The sequence below is a fragment of the Panthera uncia genome, assembly GCF_023721935.1.
Source record: "Panthera uncia isolate 11264 chromosome A3 unlocalized genomic scaffold, Puncia_PCG_1.0 HiC_scaffold_11, whole genome shotgun sequence".
Lineage (NCBI taxonomy): Eukaryota > Metazoa > Chordata > Mammalia > Carnivora > Felidae > Panthera > Panthera uncia.
In genome coordinates, this window is record NW_026057578.1 from 12311515 (window position 1) to 12330958 (window position 19444).

The 19444-nt window shown below is 44.4% G+C and overlaps 1 protein-coding gene across 3 annotated transcripts in view; it reads right to left on the minus strand.

The window, feature by feature from the left end:
- The window catches only part of ARFGEF2 (ADP ribosylation factor guanine nucleotide exchange factor 2), a 100308-nt gene that overhangs the window by 32589 nt on the left and 48275 nt on the right, over window positions 1-19444 (minus strand). For all 3 annotated transcript variants that reach the window (XM_049650644.1, XM_049650643.1, XM_049650645.1), the window contains 10 exons: window positions 18911-19116; window positions 15738-15822; window positions 15464-15635; window positions 14755-14906; window positions 13579-13707; window positions 12172-12330; window positions 7934-8081; window positions 6694-6793; window positions 1201-1241; window positions 927-1096 (listed from right to left, as the gene is read on the minus strand). In XM_049650644.1, coding sequence (XP_049506601.1) covers window positions 927-1096; window positions 1201-1241; window positions 6694-6793; window positions 7934-8081; window positions 12172-12330; window positions 13579-13707; window positions 14755-14906; window positions 15464-15635; window positions 15738-15822; window positions 18911-19116 — 1362 coding nt within the window. The remainder of the gene's footprint in view (window positions 1-926; window positions 1097-1200; window positions 1242-6693; window positions 6794-7933; window positions 8082-12171; window positions 12331-13578; window positions 13708-14754; window positions 14907-15463; window positions 15636-15737; window positions 15823-18910; window positions 19117-19444) is intronic.

Consider the following 19444-nt stretch of genomic DNA (forward strand, 5'->3'; position numbering starts at 1 on the left):
GTTTCAAAACACACAAACCTCTACTTGCTTCTAATTTAAAAATAAATGTTAGTTTTCTCAACAAAGGTTTTAGGAGAGCTATGGCAAAGAAAGCCAAAAGAAGCAGCAGGGACGTTTAACAGTGAAACATACAGAACTTCATTTTAATCTCTGGTCGTTCAGAAGACACCACAGGATTTTGCAATGTGCTCTAATACCAGTGTTGGTCCAGTGACTATGACGATGTTTGTGGCGTCAGCCTACAACCTGGGCAGGGGACAGTCAAGTATTTTTGGTACCAATACCACTTTAGTTCCACGCTCCCCGAGTTCTAGCAATATGTAAATACGCTCTGCAGGGAAAACGAATTACGGGTGTCCTCTGCTTCTCGCAAAGTCAGGTGGCACTGCTTTGCTTTTCTGAAAGACCTGCCTTAGTGTCAGTTTTTGCGAACCAAAAAAAAAAACAAAACTGAAGAGAACTTCTGCTTTTACAAAAGAAGGTGAAAAGGGAACATAACACTCAGCACTTGTTTTGCAGCGAGCTGTTCCAGAGGCCGGACTGGTGTCACCAAGCCCCCACCCCGGGAACTCCACTTGGCATCCTCTGGCATCCAGCTGCCAGAGCTTTGAACTCTCACTGAGCACCTGGGCTTTATCTCGATTCCGTGCTTCGTTAGCAAGATGTGTCCTGAAGTATCAGAAATGCCTGAGAAAGGTTATTCGGGGGGTCTGGGGACGCTCAAAAAACTTTTCATACAAATTAACGGTAACTACCTCTTTGCTTTACATCATTTCAGCTTACAAAAGGTTTCACAGGAATGCTCTACTCTCGGATAGCACGGAAATGTGTACAGGCACCTACACTCTCAATCACTTCTTTTTTGAATACAGCTGCCTGCCTTTTTCTGGACATCGATGGAGTAGTTTTTGAATGTGAAGAGTTACCTTATTGAAGTGATCTCCAATCACATGCCATATTCGGGACCATTGCAGCCGAATCCGATTCATGTTGTAGTATGAGATCTCCACAATCTTCTGCAAGCTGAACATGCGGGGGTGGTGGGGGGAGGCCAGCTCGTCCATGGACACGGCACACAACCAGCGGACAAAGTCAACTGCAGGCCGGACCCAACAACACATGCGAGGCTTCATTAGTAACGGCCAGAGAGTCACAACATGATGATTCTGTAGCTGTCACATGTGAGTGACAAATACATACCTATGGCATTTCCATCCAGTCTGGTAGATCCAGTAAAAATTCTAGGAAGATAATTTCAGACACAGTAAGATCAAAGTTAGATTTGGAAGCTGAGTTTCAATTTCAAACACTGAAGAAAAGGCAAAAAAGGAAACGTTTTGGGTCTGGCACCTCTACTAAAATAAATGAGGAGGCATCAGAGGCACAGAACTGGTAAATGAACTGAGGTGAAAGCAGAAATGCCTACAACAGTAGAAAGAAAAAGCGACACATCAAAAGGAGGAAGGGGGAGTAAAGTATAACAGCATGTGATGTCATGACAGTGGGACACTGTCAACTAAATCAACTAAAGTTGATTATTTCAAATGTGTTCCAAGAACTTAAGGAAAGGATAAGAACAATGTCTCTCTAATAGAGAATATTAACAAATATACTAAAAAGGTGCTCCTCCATAAGATGAACACAAACACACAAAACAATTTTTTTTTGGCAAAAAAACTTACCAAAACCAACTCTTCTAGGACTGACTCTGGAAATTACCAAAGGCTGATAAAATGCTCATTCAAGAAAAATGGCTAAATCTTGGTATGAATAGAAGACACGACGGTGTTTTAACTTGGCCTATTTCCATTACTGTCTCCCCAGCTCCATGGGAGTGTTGAAAACCAACCGCTCTGAAGTCAAAGTAACTGTGAGACCAGCAACCTAGCTCCACAGGAGAGAACAGAACAGTCCTGGAATTTCCCCCAAAATACCATTCTCAGGGAACTGACGTGTGACCTGCCTGGCACAGTACCCTGGGAACCCTCATTTCTAGGATTTGTCCATATTTGACACAGACCTCGTTCAGTTCAAACAGCCTTTTCTCTGGGGCTTTTGTCACAAGCAATCTGTGTAACCAATGAACAATGCAGCTACCTGAGTACGACCAGGTCAAACAAGGACCTGGGCAAAAATTTAAAAGGAAAAGTTGGGAATAAGGTGTCCACGGGAGGCTTTAAAAAGGTACACCAGGGGCGCCTGAGTGGCTCAGTCAGTTGAGCGTCTGACTCTTGATTTTGGCTCAGGCTGTGATCCCGGGGGCATGGGACTGAGCCCCGCATTGGGCTCTGCACTGGGTGTCAAGCCTGTTTGAGATTCTCTCTCTCCCTCTGCCCCTCTTGCCTACTCGCATGTGCACACATGCACGTTCTCTCCCTCTTTCAAATAAAAATTAAAAAAAAATATTAAAAAAAAAAAGTAATAAAAAGCTCTACCATATTCCTGGTGATCTAGATAGCCATCACATGGGTAAGGCTTTGTACACACCCACGGAAGACAGGACAGGGCCCTAAGTGCTCATCTTTGGCAGGCCTTAAGGCACAACACAACATGCCAGAGCATCAGAGGGGCACCCCAAAACACACTCAAAACTCCGCAGCAAAGGCTGGCATGCTTAACAGTCCCAGGCATATGGGATCTTTGTCCAATTCTTAGCTGATCACAAAGACCAAATGAGCAGACAGTGGCTATATGCGAAAAGAATACAGGCTTTATATAGTTAGTTCAGGAAAGTCATTCAACAAACTAATAGCAATGACAACAATAATAAACCCTGGGTGTGTGGTGGGCAACCTGATACCCAAAGCTGTCTCAATGTATTTTTTAAAGTATCAATTTTCAACAAAAAATTGTTAAGACATGTAAAGAAACAAGAAACGATGGCCTATTTACAGGTAAACAACAACAGATCCAGTCCCTGAGGAAACCTAGATATTGAATTTACTAAAGTTTTAAAGTTGATTATTTTATTTTTATTAAAAATTTTTAATGTTTATTTTTGAGAGAGAGAGAGAGAGAGAGAGAGAGTGTGTGTGTGTGTGTGTGAGAGAGAGAGAACAGGGGAGGGGCAGAGAGAGAGGGAGACAGAGGATCCAAAGCAGGCTCTAGGCTCTGAGCTGTCAGCACAGAGCCGGATGCAAGGCTCGAACTCACGAGCTGTGAGATCATGACCTGAGCCGAAGTTGGATGCTTAACCAACTGAGCCACGCAGGTAACACCTAAAGATGATTATTTCAAATATGTTCAAAGAACTTAAGGAAAGGATAAGAACAATGTCTCATTAATAGAGAATATTAATAAATATATTAAAAAAGTAATAAATAACCCAACAGAAATTCTGGAGTTGAAAATCATAAAACTGAAATGAAAAATTCACTGGAGGGGCTCAACAGCAGTTTTCAGCTGACCAAAGAGTTCGTGAACTTGAAGATAGGTCAGATGAGATTATGCAGTGTGATAAACAGACATAAGAAGAATTAAAAAGAAAGTGAACAGAGCCTCAGAGACCTGTAGAGCACTATCAAATATATAGACATACATGAGGGATGTCTGAACAAGAGAGGAAAGAAAGCGGTTGGAAGAACTTTTGAAGAAATAATGGCTACAAATACCCCAAATTTGATGAAAAACAATCTACACATTCTAGAATCTCAACAAACTCCAGTAAGATAAACTCAAGAGATCCACATTCAGACATATAATAATCAAAATGATGAAAGGCACAGACCGTGAGAGAATCTTGGAAGTAGAAAGAGAGCAGAGATTTGTGACTGCATAATGGATCCTATGGAAAATGAAAAGCTGATTTCCCATCACAAACCACGGAGGCTAAAAGGCAGTGGGATATCATATTTAAGGTGCCAAAACAAAAAGACTATAAGCCAAGAATTCTAAATGCAGCAAAACTTACCTTCGAAAATGAAGGAGTAACTAAAATATCCCAAGATACACAAAATCGGAGATGATTCATTGCTAACCAACCTACCCGATAGGAAATATTAAAGGAAGTTCTTCAGGTTCTAATGAAAGGATGACAGAGAATAACTCAAAAGAATCTGAAGAAATAAAGAGCACTGGTAAAGGTAAGTGCGTGGGGAAATAGGTATTTCTTGTTTGTAACTCATTTTATTTACCCGATTCGAGGACAGCGAAGGTAATCATTGTAAACCGTGTTGACGGGCAGGTGTGTATAAACATGTAAGTCATATGACAGCACAAAGGAGAGGGGAGAGAATGGAGCTATACAGAAGACATGTTTCAGACTATTCAAATTAAGTGGACATTAATTCAAAGTCAAATGTTCAAAGTTAAAATGTTACTAATCATGATCCCCAAAGCAATCAGTAAGAAAAACACTCAAAAAATATAGTAAAACAGACGAGGAAAGTAAAATGATACACTAGAAAATATCTTACCATATAAGAAGGCAGTGATAATGAAGGAACGGGAGAACAAAAATGACACATTTTTAAAAAGAGCAAAAGAGCGGATATAAATCCTATATATCAGCAATTAAATTATAATTAAATGTAAATAGATACTTTAATAGATATAATTAAAAGTAATAGACACGGGGCGCCTGGGTGGCGCAGTCGGTTAAGCGTCCGACTTCAGCCAGGTCACGATCTCGCGGTCCGTGAGTTCGAGCCCCGCGTCAGGCTCTGGGCTGATGGCTCCGAGCCTGGAGCCTGCTTCCGATTCTGTGTCTCCCTCTCTCTCTGCCCCTCCCCCGTTCATGCTCTGTCTCTCTCTGTCCAAAAAATAAATAAAAAAACGTTGAAAAAAATAAAATAAAATAAAATAAAAGTAATAGACACTTCTCGGGATTCTCTCTCTCCCCCCATCTCGTGTTCTCTCTCAAAATAAATTAAATAAAAACTTAAAAAATGGTCCAACCATCTGCTGTCCAAAGAGACTCGATTTATTGATTATTATTTTGCTAAAGTAGGCTCCATGCCCAACGTGGGGTTTAAACTCATGACTCTGAGGTCAAGAGTCACATGCTCTACTGACTGAGCCAGACAGGTGCCCCCAAAGAGTTTCGCTTTAAATTCAAAGACACAAATAGGTTGAAAGTAAAACAATAGAAAAGACACAGCATATCAAAAAGTAAACAAGAGAGAGCTGGGTGGCTGCACCAATGTAAGACAAGAGATTTAAAAATCATTACTAGAGGGGTGCCTGTGTGGCTCAGTCGGTTAAGTGTCAGACTTCGGCTCAGGTCATGATCTCATGGTTTGACTTCAAGCCCCGTGTCGGGCTCTGTGCTGACAGCTTAGAGCCTGGAGCCTGCTTCAGGTTCTGTGTCTCCTCCTCTCTCTCTGTCCCTCCCATGCTCATGCTCTGTCTCTGTCTCTCAATAATAAATAAACGTTAAAAAAAATTAAATAAATAAATAAATAAAAATCATTAGTAGAGACAAAGACTGTTTTATAACATAAAAGGTTAAATCTGTCAAGAAAACATATAATTACAAACATATGCATCTAACAACAAACCCCAAAGTCACGAGGCAAACAGATAGAACTGGAAAGCAGAAATGGACAATTGAACCATGCCCAGAATCCACAAATCCATATAGACGGAATGAAGATTACGGGCTCAGGGACCACTGGCAGAGGAAATGGGGAATGACTGCTAATAAGCACAGGGAGATGAAAATGCCCTGAAATTCCACAGTGGTGATGACCACACAACTCCAAATATACTAAAACCCACGGAATTGTACGTTTTAAAAGAACAGATCTTATGGTATGCGAATTATATCTCGGTTTTTAGAAATGTAACAGCACAAGAGTGGTGCTAGGCAAGACTGCCTGTGGTCCGTGATGTGGCTGAGGCAGAGAAACAGAAAAGAAGTAAGTGTGGTTAGTGGAAGAACAAAAATTTTGTACTATTAGCCTAAACCTAACTGAAAAATGTGGGGGAAACCAGTCAAAAGTATGTTACAGAGAGTGTCTCTCTTAGAAGCAGAGAAGCAACAGGAACAAGGTAATTAAATACACTGACAAAGAATTCAAAATACTAAGGATTGTCCTGAGAACAATACAAATTATGACAAAAATTCTGTACGGCTGTCATCGCAAAATGGTCTATATTTAACGCACCGGGCTGGGTCAATAACCAAATGAACAGCAGCGTACATGATTATTCGGTGGTAAGTTTCAGGAGCGTGTTCATTTTAGAAAATTCACATTTCAAGCACTGGTACCTAATGAATGTGTTCAAATGAGAGTACCTGTGTTTCTCTCAGATGTTTAGGTCAAGTTTCAAGTAAACAGATAGAATGGAAAGGTTCGGAGGAAAAACAAATGGAAACTATCAATTTGGCCAAGTCTCACTCATGGATGTAGGCTTTAAATCTTAAACCCTTCTTGACATTTTTATGAAAGTAATTTCTATTAAGGAAACAAGGTAACCTAAAACATGAGCACAAGCAAAAAATCTTGTTTCTGACATGATTTGGTCACAAGGTTAAAGTTATAATTTTTCTTCAAAAGGTCAGGAGGCAATTCAGGTCCCAATTCAGATGAACGTGAAGGTTATGAGTGGCTGTGGATGCCACTTCCTAGCCTGAGTGATCTGGAGCTCACCACACTCACAAGAGGCAAATGAGCGGAGAGTCCAATAACGACACAGACGATGTGCCAAGCTACTGGACAGTCCAGCTTTGCTGGAGAACAAAATCATTACCTGTCCACAGCTACAACCACACTCTGCGAGCTGGTCTCACCAACCGACTCCTGGAAGCTGGCCATCTGTCTTTTATCCACGCCACCACTCACCAAATTACCTGGAAGGCAACGCGCAAAAGTCAACAGTGCTTCAAAAACAGTCAAATATTTAGAACAAAGTATTCTGTGGCATCAGTCTGCAGCAACAAGGGACATATATGCGAAGGGTTTGTGGGGGGGGGGGGGGGAAGCCCCAAGCCCCCTCAACTGATGACAGAATAAAATATATTCTTATTCTGTAAATACAAACTCCTTTGCTTGTACCAACCACCTCCTTTCCTTTACAGTCTTTTACATTTTTATAGTATTGAATGCCTACATTTAGGAAAACAAATACGAATTAAACAACCCTAACTTAGAGCTCCTGGAAGATGTGATGGCCTCCACCTGCTGAATGTCTGGCATGCTTTCCAGGACTTCAGGCCAGCCATCCCTGTGTGCACCCTAAGGAGGCGATGCTATGACAACCCCTCCCCTCTCACACCGTCTGTGCTTTTAACATTACCCGGCACTATTCCAACCAGTGCAGTGGGACCTAGGAGCCTGCCCTCTGCCCGGAGACAGCCTGGGTTTGACACCCGCCTCTGCTACTCCTTGCAGTGTGGTCTTGTTCGGGTCACTTCACCCCAGCCTCACCTTCCTCACTTACAAGATGGGGATGACAATCGTGCCAATCTCAACGCGTTGTTCAGAGGAATGAATGCGTTCAAATGTGTAAACAGAGGGTTTCGAATGTGGTCCCACACATCTGTTTGCCCTACTTACTGTTACTGTTCTATCACTGATGGAGTCTCTCGATTCAGTGAGAAAGAATTCTACTTTCATGAGAATACCATTTAGTTAAAAGGTCCCCAAATGAACATGGAAGAGACGGTGAAGAATCCTTCTAAAAATCGAGAGATGCAGATATCCACTAGGTACTAACGCTGCAGCCTTTCTAAAGCAAATGGCCCTCCACCCAATAGTTCTATGCACAGAAAGAAAAGTAATGCACCCTGATTTTGACAAAATAGGCATTTACTCAACAGTTCGAGCACAGACATGAGAGCCAGAGCAGCACTTGCACTTCCACGAATAAACATGCTGTCAGCTGGCACACAAGGAAGAGGTTTACACAACAGTCCTGCTGAGACAAGAAGCGTTTCATTCCGGTTAACTTGTGACTCCAGGATGGCCAGCCGTGGGGCCTGGTGTCTTACCAAGGCCAAGGCCCATGAACTCTTCTCCTGCCAACGTGTGGCTCTTCAGGCTCCCTTCTCTTTCACGTCCAGATCCAGACAAGTAGCGGGTTTTCACACCGGTTCCTATGAGCTGAGCAAGCTCCAGCTGGCTGATGCATTTCAAGATCTAATGAAGAGAAGGCATGAAGAAATGAGTTCCTGGGGCACCCAGGTGGCTCAGTCAGTTAAGCATCTGACTCCTGATTTTGGCTCAGGTCATGATCTCACAATTGTGAGACTGAGCCCTAAGTAGGACTCTGTCCTGGTCATGGAGCCTGCTTAAGATTCTCTCTCTTTCTCTCCCTCTGCTTCTCCCCCCACCCCACCCCCCAAAAAAAGAGTATACTTATCTTGATGAGCACTGAGTAATGTATAGAAATGTTGAATCACTGTATTGTACACCTGAAACTAATATAACACTATATGTTAACTGTACTAGAATTAAAAAAAATAAAAATAAAAAACAGTATCGGGGCACCTGGGTGGCTCAGTCGGTTAAGTGTCTGACTGCGGCTCAGGTCACGATCTCATGGTTTGTGAGTCCGAGCCCCGCGTCGGGCTCTGTGCTGACAGCTCGGAGCCTGGAGCCTGCTTCGGACTCTATGTCTCCCTCTCTTTCTGCCCCTCCCCTACTTGTGCTCTGTCTCTATCAAAACTAAATAAACGTTAAAAAAAAAAAAAAAACCAGTATCCACTAAGGCTGAAGAAAAAGAAAAAAACCTCACATCTTTAAAATACAAAAAGAAACCAGTTCCCATTTCTAGCAATCTTAGTCATTAACGAGTTCTTTGAAACACAGCTTTTCAGGTGAGAATAAAATCTGAGGGTCTTAGGGTGGTTTCCCTAGTCATGGTTAGGCGACCCGTTGAGTGTGGGCCTGGAAGACAGACTTCGCTATTTTTTTTTCAAACTATTAAAAAGGAAAAGAGAAAATGACCGAAAGAAAAGCTGGTACAATGGAGTTATGCCATATGGATGTTTAATGAACTCCTCAGACACATAAAACACTAGTCTCCCTGCTGCTCCATTAACTTGACATGGCTCGTCGTGAGCCTTTGTACCTGCTGTTCCTTATTCCTAGAATATGTTCCTTACGCTCTTCCCTATGGCTCACTTCCACCTCAGACACGTGTGTCCCTCAGAGACCTCCTTTAACTGCCCTGAGATCACACACCCTCTCCACCACCATCCCCTGGTAACACTTTTTTTTTTTCCCTCAGCGCTTACCACGTTTTGGCGTTTTGCCATCTATTTGCTTGTTCTCTGCCTTAAGTCCCAGCAGGGCACTGACTGTTTTGTTCACTTAAAATAGCTGATTATTGTTTGGCTGGCTGGCTGGCTGAGAACATGTCCCAGAATGGGGGTGCGGCGGGAAGAAAGGCTGCACCTTTCCAGCCCTGTGGGGTGGTTCTGGGGCTGAGAAGTCATACCTGCACACAAGCCCTCCCTCAACTGAAACTTATCTGAAGAAACAGAGATTGGTCCCAACTTCCACCAGAGGAAAAACTGGTTCCAAGAAACTGATTGTGGGACAGCGTGGAGATCCCCAGGTAAACCCTTCCCAAGGGATTTTCACGGGAATTTGTGACTAAAGCTGAGTATTGCCTTTCGTGTTGACTTTATCATCCGATGTCAGAGTATGGGAGCCCGTTATACCATGGAGCGCTTCTGTTATTATAGACTGCCTTCCAGCTGACTGAGAAAGGTACTTAATTCTACCAGAAAGAGCTATCCTCTGATTGCTCCATATACAATACTATTAAATTATTACCAGGAAACTATGAATTCCCTCCCTTTTCCAGAAGCTGAGGATGGCCAGAGTCTTGAGTATGTCAACAACCTGTGGCTGAGGGCTTCTTGGTTCCAAGTCTGATTTCTCAAGGTTTCTGACCATCACATAGGTGGTAATTCATTTTCACATTTCCAGGTGTTGCTACAGACTTGGCAACCAGCAGGAACCCCACATAGATCATGCCTCCCAGGTTAAAAAAAGTTCTACGAAACAAAGTGGCTACTTATTGACTCATCAGACGTTATGACTTCTCAGAAGACAGGAAATTATTTCTTAAAAAATAGGGGCGCCTGGGTGGCTCAGTCGGTTGAGCGTCCGACTTCGGCTCAGGTCATGATCTCATGGTCTGTGAGTTCGAGCCCCGAGTCGGGCTCTGTGCGGACAGCTCGGAGCCTGGAGCCTGTTTCAGATTCTGTGTCTCCCTCTCTCTCTGCCCCTCCCCCGCTCTCCCGCTCATGCTCTCTCTCAAAAATAAATAAACTTAAAAAAAAAAATACACACAAACAAAAAAACCAGGGCTCCTGGCTGGCTCAGTCACCAGAGCATGTCCCCGATCTTGGGGTCATGAGTTCAAACCACACACTGGGCATAGAGATAAAATAAAACAAAACAAAACAAAACCCAAACCAACCCAGCCCTCTCCACCCCCACCCCATGCAACTTCATCTTTTCTAATACAGAAAACTCCAGGATTGTGACAGAGAAAGGAAAGGCTGGGTGGAAGAGGACGAAGGTGTGTGCCATGATAAGGGGGAGGAGGACAGCTAACACCTACTGAGCCCTTACCACCTGCCAAACGCAGTTCTGATCCCTTTCCCGCGCCATGACCTCCCTTCTCCTCATGGTACCCCACAGAGGTACGGCCTGGGGACTGAGAGACTTGCAGGCCACACACAGGCAGGCAGAGGTGCACACCCAGCCCGGCCCCCCGCAGTGCAGCCCGGGGGGGGGGGGGGGGGGGGGGGGGGATGGGGACCGGGGACCCTTCCCCCTTAAGGACTCTGTGGGGCAGGAGGCAGCAATCTTCCCTCTAGGTGCCCACAGTCCCCGCAACTCTGCACTCTCTCACCTCCACTTTTTCACAATTTTCTCTTTAAAGCAAGAAGCAATATACACAAATGGTAGAGAAATCAGGTAATGTAACTTAAGGGAAAAAAAGCAGAAAATAAATTGCCTACCTAATTCTATCACTCAGGATGTTAACGTTTTTCTTTATCTGTTCAAACCTCATTCTCTATGTACGTTTAAAATGAATTTTTACTTCATATACTGTGACCACCTTTCCATGACACAAAATCATTTTTATTTTTTTCTCTAAAGTCTTTTTAGAGACAGAGCATGAGCGGGAGAGGGGCAGAGAGGAGGGAGACACAGAATCCGAAACAGGGTCCTGAGCTGACAGCACAGAGCCCGACGTGGGGCTCAAACCCACGTACTGCGAGATCATGACCTGAGCTGAAGTCGGACGCTTAACCGACTGAGCCACCCAGGCGCCCCTAAAGTCTTTTTTAAGACTCCATTCATTATTTTCCTTGTCACTTATTTGTTGAAGAGCCTGGTCATTCAGTCGGGGGGGGGGGGGTTTTCATCTCCTATAGTTGATGGACATGATCTCATTTACACATGCCTCTGGCCCCTAGATTTCCCGCAAACTGGCAGTACAGGCTTGGACTGACTCGGTTTGCAGGTGGGGGCAGAAGCATTTCGTGGGTGGTACTGTGTGCTTCCATCAAGGAGCACGTATGTCTGGCTGTCCCCCCCTTCAGCAACATTATTTCAAATGGCCTCATAACACTCTAAGGAATGGCCTACCACACTTTTGTTCTATTTTCTTTTAAAGAGCAATGTCTCATTGCTGGGACATCCAGGCTGTTTCTCATACAATCTTTTTCCTATGATAACTAAAATTTCAATGAATGACCTTTCAAACACATGTCTGTACCCACAAATAATTATCTTTAGATGAGCACCTTAGAATGTTATTGAAGGAAAAACGTAAACCCACCGGCAATCTCCTTAGTGGCTTACTGTAAATGTTGACCTTTCTTTTCAGATCAGGCTCCCAGCTTTTTCTAAATCTACACACTGGCATTAGGAGCTTCCAGGAGGCGCATAAGGGCTGGGGAAGCAGCACTCGGGTGGGAGGAAAGCCACTGCAACACAGCTGTGCTTGTGCAACATGAACTGCGGGGGCACGGGAACCCCATGAGGGGGTGCATGTGAACCCACCTGCCGTCTGCAGCCACACAGGCTGACTCTCAGATATGTGACATATTTGAAAGATAAGGGAAAACCCAGAGTTAAAGTCAGGTGTCACTGTAGTTCCAAAAATGCAATTGACCAAAGACAGATAGACAATGAATGAAAGGAATGCTGGGAGTCACCCTAAGAAAAGGCATTTACCAAGCTTTCAAAGGAAACACACCTCATGCCAGGAATTCCCAAGGTAGTTGCCATCGGTGTGTGCCACCGTAATAAGCGTCTTTATGGTGTCGATGTTTTTCTGCTTCATTTCTGTGATGCTGGAGCTGGCCGTCAGCAGGGAGAAGCGAGCAAGAGCCTGAACATAGGCGTCTCGCTCCAGCTGTAACGGAAGCCCAAACAAGAGACAACGCTCAGATTCCACCCTTAGCGTGACCGTTTTCACATCGACTGGACTGTGTACTGGGCTTCTGACACCTTCTGTATACATATCGCCTAACAGACTTCACGCACATTATCAGGCCAGTTATTCGGTGCTGGCGTCCTCCTGCTCCCGGAACATCCCTGCACACCTCATGGCTGAGAGCCAGCTCTCTCCCTTGCAGCTGACCTCAGACTTAAGTTCCAGGTTCTATTCCCTCTGGAGGGAGTGGGAGAGGAATCTGTTGAATGTTAAGATCGTCACATACACTCAGGGCGCCTGGGTGGCTCAGCTGATTAAGCATCCAACCTCGGCTCAGGTCATAATCTCACGGTTCGTCAGGCTCTCTGCTGTCAACACACAGCCTGCTTTGCATCCTCTGTGCCCCCTCTCTCCCTGCCCCTCCCCCTGCTCTCTCTCTCAAAAATAAGTTTTTTAAATAGACATTAAAAAATGTTTAAAAGTGTTGAAATGTTTACACTGTAACATCTGCAGTAGTATCTGCAACAATCTTGCAAAGTAGGCCTATTTTCTCAACTCTGCAAATGAGGAAATCAAGAGTGTCTTACAGAGAAGTTAGCTGGGCCAAGGTCACATGGTTCTGAAACCCAGACTGAGGTCAAAGCCTGTGGTCTTGGTACAGCAGAAAATGTCTAACTGTAAAGTAAGCGGGAATAGATTTGAGTTTTTCAAAATAAATGGGTGCAAATTCTTATTTAAGAAGTAATGCATGGAACTGACGATTTCCTAATTTCCTAGCAGTTTGAGAATCGTATTCTGTTCAGTTGCTTGCGTTTTTCAAGATTCAAAGGTTTACAGACACATTCATTTTGCAGTAAATTATTAGTCTCTCCCAGAGAAGACCTAGATATGAAGGAAATTATAATAAAAACGGATCTTAAAAGGAAAAGTAATATTTTAAGCACTAGGGCACACAAATTAGTCAGACGGATAGGAAGTCTGTTTTGTCAAGCCCTGTCAAGTAGCTTGAAACCCACCCACCCCTAAAGAAGGTTATAATCCAAATCTCCAATTCTTCCCACAGAGGAGACTGTTGTCAGCATAAATCTGTGGGCTCCCTCTCAGCAGGCATGAGTAAGGAGCTTGCTGAGAATTTCTGGCTCGGTGGAAATAGCTGGTAGCTTCTAAGTTTTGCCAAATCCAAAGGCACACAGCCCACCAGGATCGTTGGAGCTTTGTTAAACTCACCTGCATTCCAAAGATGCAGGCAATCCGGACTGCACACCGGATGCCCTCCAAGCACAGGGAGGCCACTTCTGTGTCGTCACAGTTCTGCAGTCCGATGCTATAGGCGGCCAGCAGTGGTGTCCACACCAGCTAAAAGGGAGCAAAGTTTCAAATGCTACAACTGTAGCATGGCAACAGCCATTAGAGACCACACTGCTACTTATGAGCACAGGCAGGATGCCAGAGTCATCACTATTTTGCTTTCAGCCTATTCCATTCACAATATAAAATAGTTCCTCCTAATCTGTGGTCAAAGGTATCACAACAGCACTACAGATACGCTCTTTACTAGACGTGTGGTTCAAAAGGAAGGAAGATAAATACGTGGCTGGAGTACCTGCGCTCGTGACAGACATCATTAATCAACTGGAGGGCCCACTCCCTCCTGAGTCTATTCAGGGCACGAGAATCCTTCATTCACAGCGCAGCAGGCAGCCATTGCCAATCAGAGGCTGGCATGCAAAATAAAACCTATAAGTAACTTATATTCTATAAACTTAGTTTATTGAAAGTTTCCTAGTTCAAATTATTTAGACTTTATTTTTCCTCCAATTTTGTTGTGAATTCCCTGGAAATAAAGCTTCACAAAAATCTAAGAGGATATTGATAGTTACTATAAAAATATCTTAGAGAAAAATTATGTGCTATGTATATAAAACATGTATCTTTTTTAGACATCTTAAAAATAGAAGGACTTCAGGACATTATTCTTTACTTCCAGCTAATTTCATCTGGTAAACTAACCCTGAGGCCACTGAGGTGAGATGTTAAAATGATCTCTTTTGCCTGAATAATTATTCATTCATTCAATACCCCCGCAGCTCTAACAACAACCCTGTATTTGTCCCCATTTTACAGATGATGAGACGCTGAGTAACCCGAACCAGGTCACAGAGCTATGAAGTGGCAAACCAGCCATTCCGACACAGAGCCTGTGCCTGTGGCCAGTGCTGGTGCATCCCCGGCATCATAAGGGCTTCTGGGAAGGACTCACTTTAGTTACCGTTTAGACAGAAGCACCCAGACTTGGCCTTTCCTCTCCTCAACCTCTTCACCGTCACAGGGTGGCTGGTTAGCTTCTAGCTGGTCACCTCCAGAATCAGGCTGAGCCGGGTCCTCACTTCTCAGTATACTCACCTTGAACATTGGCCGGACGTGGTCCAAGTGTGTGGCACTTGTGAACGGGGCTTTGGCATGGCTCACGGCCTCCATCAGGGCCTTGGCTGTTCTAGCCATTTGCTCCATCTCCAGATTGTACAGCAGCCGTCGCTGTTTTTCACTAGCTACACCTACAAAGAAATAGGGGAGTGTGACACCCACGGACAGCTTGCTATGTGCTAGGCACACAAGTCCCCCTGACCACCTCCATGAGCATGTTCTGAATATTACCATTTTACTGAAGGAGGAAATGAGGCAAGGAGAGGCCTAGTACCTTGGCCAGTAAGCAGTAGAGGTGGGACCTGAGCCCAGCCAGCGTGGCTCTACAGCCGGTGCTCTAAACCCCTACACTGGGCTGAAACTGATCGTGCCGTGGGCCTTACTTAACAGAATCCTCACCAACGTTGGCACAATCACCAGTGGCATTAAAGCAGTTTCAGGGAACATTTTGTGGGGGTAATTTGGCTCTCAGATCACTCATTGAAATTCTTTCTTGTAGCTAATCACAAATTTAGCAAGAAGATGGTTATAATTATGAAAAGACTCAACATAATCACAATAACTAATTTAAACACATTTGCTATTCAGATGTCTAGATACACAAATTAGATTTATTATCAAGGGACTTAATCATGCACTCTAATACACTTGAAATTTAGAATAAAAATAATTTGCCATTAGACCTTACTCTGCTTAGTTGATTTGGTTGCGATCGTATGCTCTTTTGTTTCTTTCATTGCAATTTTCTTGCCTTCTATTTCTTCATATATGCTTGAGAGGTATTCTTCCGGTAGGTCTTTACTATCGTTGATACCCCGATTCATTTTAATATACTGTTCTTTTGTCATTTTATTTTTTACCTGAAATTAAAAAAAATAAAAAACAATTTAGAAAACATCCAGTGGTCCAAATAAAGCTCCTTATTTAGCTGCTGCAATATATAAATCACTAAAATATTTTACCTGAGGGCTGTGCAAGTCTGTAGTTAGCATGATAATGGAGTATGCTAGGACATATGCAGTGTCAGCACTAGCGAATAGGGTTTGCCTGGAAGAGAAGGTTCCAGATGTAAGAACATGCACAGAGAGGAGGCAAATGGAGACATACTGCACTGAAAGCAGGCTGACCGTTCCACGTGATGGCAAACTAGTCAAAAGCATTCATCCTTTCATCATCACTGAATAACAATTACTAATGACCCTGAGTGTAGAAAAAGCTAATCAAGAAACCGTGTCAAGCTTTAGATTTCTTTGCATAACGCAGTTTTTTTTTTTAAATTTTTTTTTTTTTCCAACGTTTTTTATTTATTTTTGGGACAGAGAGAGACAGAGCATGAACGGGGGAGGGGCAGAGAGAGGGAGACACAGAATCGGAAACAGGCTCCAGGCTCCGAGCCGTCAGCCCAGAGCCTGACGCGGGGCTCGAACTCACGGACCGCGAGATCGTGACCTGGCTGAAGTCGGACGCTTAACCGACTGCGCCACCCAGGCGCCCCTGCATAACGCAGTTTTAAGTGAAGTTTTAAAGGCCTAGGGATCAGGGTGTGGCAAGCAAGGCACCCAGAGCACAAAATGCGAGGAGACCCTCACTCCAACCATGAGCGTGAGGCCTCCTTCTAGTCTGCACCTTTGTGCCTCACTTGCCTCACCCTGGTCCTGTTCCTGAGAGCATCTACTTTGTGCCGGGCACTGGGTGTAAAGAGGACAAGAACCGCTGTTCAGGGACACCTGGCCGGCTCAGTCAGGGGAGCGTGCGACTCTTGATCTCGGGGTCCTAAGTTTAATAAGCCCCATGTTGGGGGCACCTGGGTGCCTCAGTCGGTGGAGCATCTGACTTCAGTTCAGGTCATGATCTCACAGCTCATGGGTTCAAGCCCCGCGTCGGGCTCTGTGCTGACAGCTCAGAGCCTGGAGCCTGCTTCGGAGTCTGCCCCCCTCTCTCTCCCTCTGCCCCTCCCCCGCTCATATTCATTCTCTCTCTCTCTCTCTCTCTCTCTCTCTCTCTCTCTCTCTCTCTCCCTCTGTCAAAGTAAATAAACATTTAAAAAAAAGTAAATAAATACAAATAAAAATAAAAAAATAAGCCCCAAGTTGGGTGTAGAGATTACTTAAATAAAATCTTAAAAAAACAGCTGTTCAGTTATTGTTCATAGCTTACATTCCCCACTGTAATACTGAACAGCAGACATTTGAAGAAAAATACATTGTTCTAAATAATAAGCTGAAGTCTGACTGTTTTTTTGCCCAAGGCAAGAGAAGAAAGGCAAAAACTGGTAGATGCATAGCCTCAAAAACATGTGAGGCTGAAGCTACAAAACTGGTCTGTGTCCACATCGCCCCCGAAAGGAAAGGGAGACACTCTGAAGAACATAACGAAAAGACCGATTCCAAAATAAAATTCAATTGGGTTGCATGTTTACCGATGAAGAGAAACAGATCAAGGCACGAGGCTCGCACAGGAGACTACGTTCAAAGGAAACAAAATCTCCTTACGCCTTTGTAGCAAATTCTAATGTCCACTGGGTTAAAATGACCAGGTGCTGCCTTTATTGTCCATGTGTCTCAGAGGGGACAGCCGGCTGTGCACCTGGAGCATCAGGACCGATTAATATGAAAACCAAGTTGACCTGAGGCAAAACTGTTCTCGAAATGTCTCCACTGAACAGTCTCCATATCATGTTCAAGTACATTCAGAAATTCTGCACTTCGTGCCCACTGGGAGCAGCATGAGCTTTTGAGTCAGACAATTCATATTCAATCCTATTCCGCTACTTGCTGGCCGATCAGCTTTTGGTCAGGTTGCTCAATCTCCCAGAGCCTCAGGTTTCTCGTCTATAAAACGGGAGACCTACTCACAGGATTACCATTAATTGTGAAAAACCCATGGCATGACAGACATATAAGAAATATTTAATAACGGTTAGCCCTCTTTTTAATTTCCACTTCTACAAAAAAAACATGAACTACCCACCAAAAGAGGCCCTAAGATGAAATCATGTATTTAAGGCAGGTTTTATTAGTTATATAGCCGTTTTTGTAAACTGCTCATTAGTTACGTAACCAAAGAAAAACCAAAATCCTTGAGATCTACTCTGTATGTTAAATCGGGGAGCTGTTTTTTGTTTTTTTTTTTAAACAGTACTTTTTTGTTTTTTATTTTAGAGAGAAAGAGAGAAAGCAAGCGGGGGAGAGGGGGAGAGGGGGAGAGGGACTGAGAGAGAGTGAGACAGAGAGACAGAGAATGAATCCCAAGCAGGTTCCATGCTCAGCATGGAGCCCCATGTGGGGCTTGATCCCATGATCCTGTGATCATGAGCCAAGTCAAAATCAAGTCAAATGTTTCACTGAGCCACCCAGCACCCCAAGGAGCCGTTGTTAATTAGGGAAGAGATGCCCAAGGACCTCCCTCCAACTCATAAAATTACTCTTATCACAATAGCACGGATTCTAGGAGCACCTGGGTGGCTCAGGCAGTTAAGCGTCCGGCTCTTGATTTCGGCTCAGCTCATGATCTCACGGTTTTGGGGTTTGATCCCTGCATCCAAGTGCCACACTTGACAGTGCAGAGCCCACCTGGGATTCTCTCTCTGTCCCCCCCAAATAAATAAACATAAAAATAAAAAAATAGGGGCGCCTGGGTGGCTCAGTCGGTTAAACGTCCGACTTCAGCTTAGGTCAAGATCTCGCAGTCCGTGAGTTCGAGCCCCACGTCGGGCTCTGGGCTGATGGCTCAGAGCCTGGAGCCTGCTTCCGATTCTGTGTCTCCCTCTCTCTCTGCCCCCCCCCCGTTCATGCTCTGTCTCTCGCTGTCTCAAAAATAAATAAAACGTTAAAAAATAATAATAATAATAATAAATAAATAAAAAAAAACCAGTATGGGCTTCAGCTGTGTGAACGTGGGCAAGTTACTTAAGCATCTCCAGTCCTCTCCTTGTCTGTAGAAAGGGGACACAGACAGAAGCTGTGAGGTCCTACATAAAATAATCCCTCAGCACAATGCCTGGCACATGGTAACAGAAACTTCAGTTGCCCAGCACAGATTTAGAAAGATTAAACTCAACTGCTAACCAATCGAAGACTAGTGCTCTGAGGCAGGCAAAAAGGTGATGTGGAAGGGACTTAGACACAGTGCTCACCCCTGGTTGCACTCTATGTATCTCGCTGCAAACTTCTCCATCAATCGATCAATCTTCTGGGCTTCCCCAGGTAGGCGGAAACCTTCCAGAAATGTCCGTAGGGCTGAGACAAACTCCTTTTCACAGAAGTCAAGTTGGTCCACATAGGCATACATCACTTCCTTGTTGAACCTCGTGCTCTCTCCCAGAAAATCACCTACCTGGGTCTGAAACATATGCACCCACTCACATCTAGAAACTGTCATACGTGAACCCGCAGTAAGGCACACTTCAGGCAGAGCGGAGAAGGCAGAACACCCTGCTCTCAACACCCAGAACAGGCTGGCCCACTAGAAAAGCTGGGCGACTCCGAGCCTGCCCACCCGCCCAACCGGTCCGGGCTCAGGCTATCCTGCCGTGGACGAAGCAGGAGGAGGCAGCACAAGAGACTTAAAGATGGCAACACGATGAGACGCACTCAGGAGGGGGGTTAGCTGCAGATGGGCAGCCAGAAGTCTCCAGCAGTCAAAGGGCACTTCTAGTTCTGACGCTGTT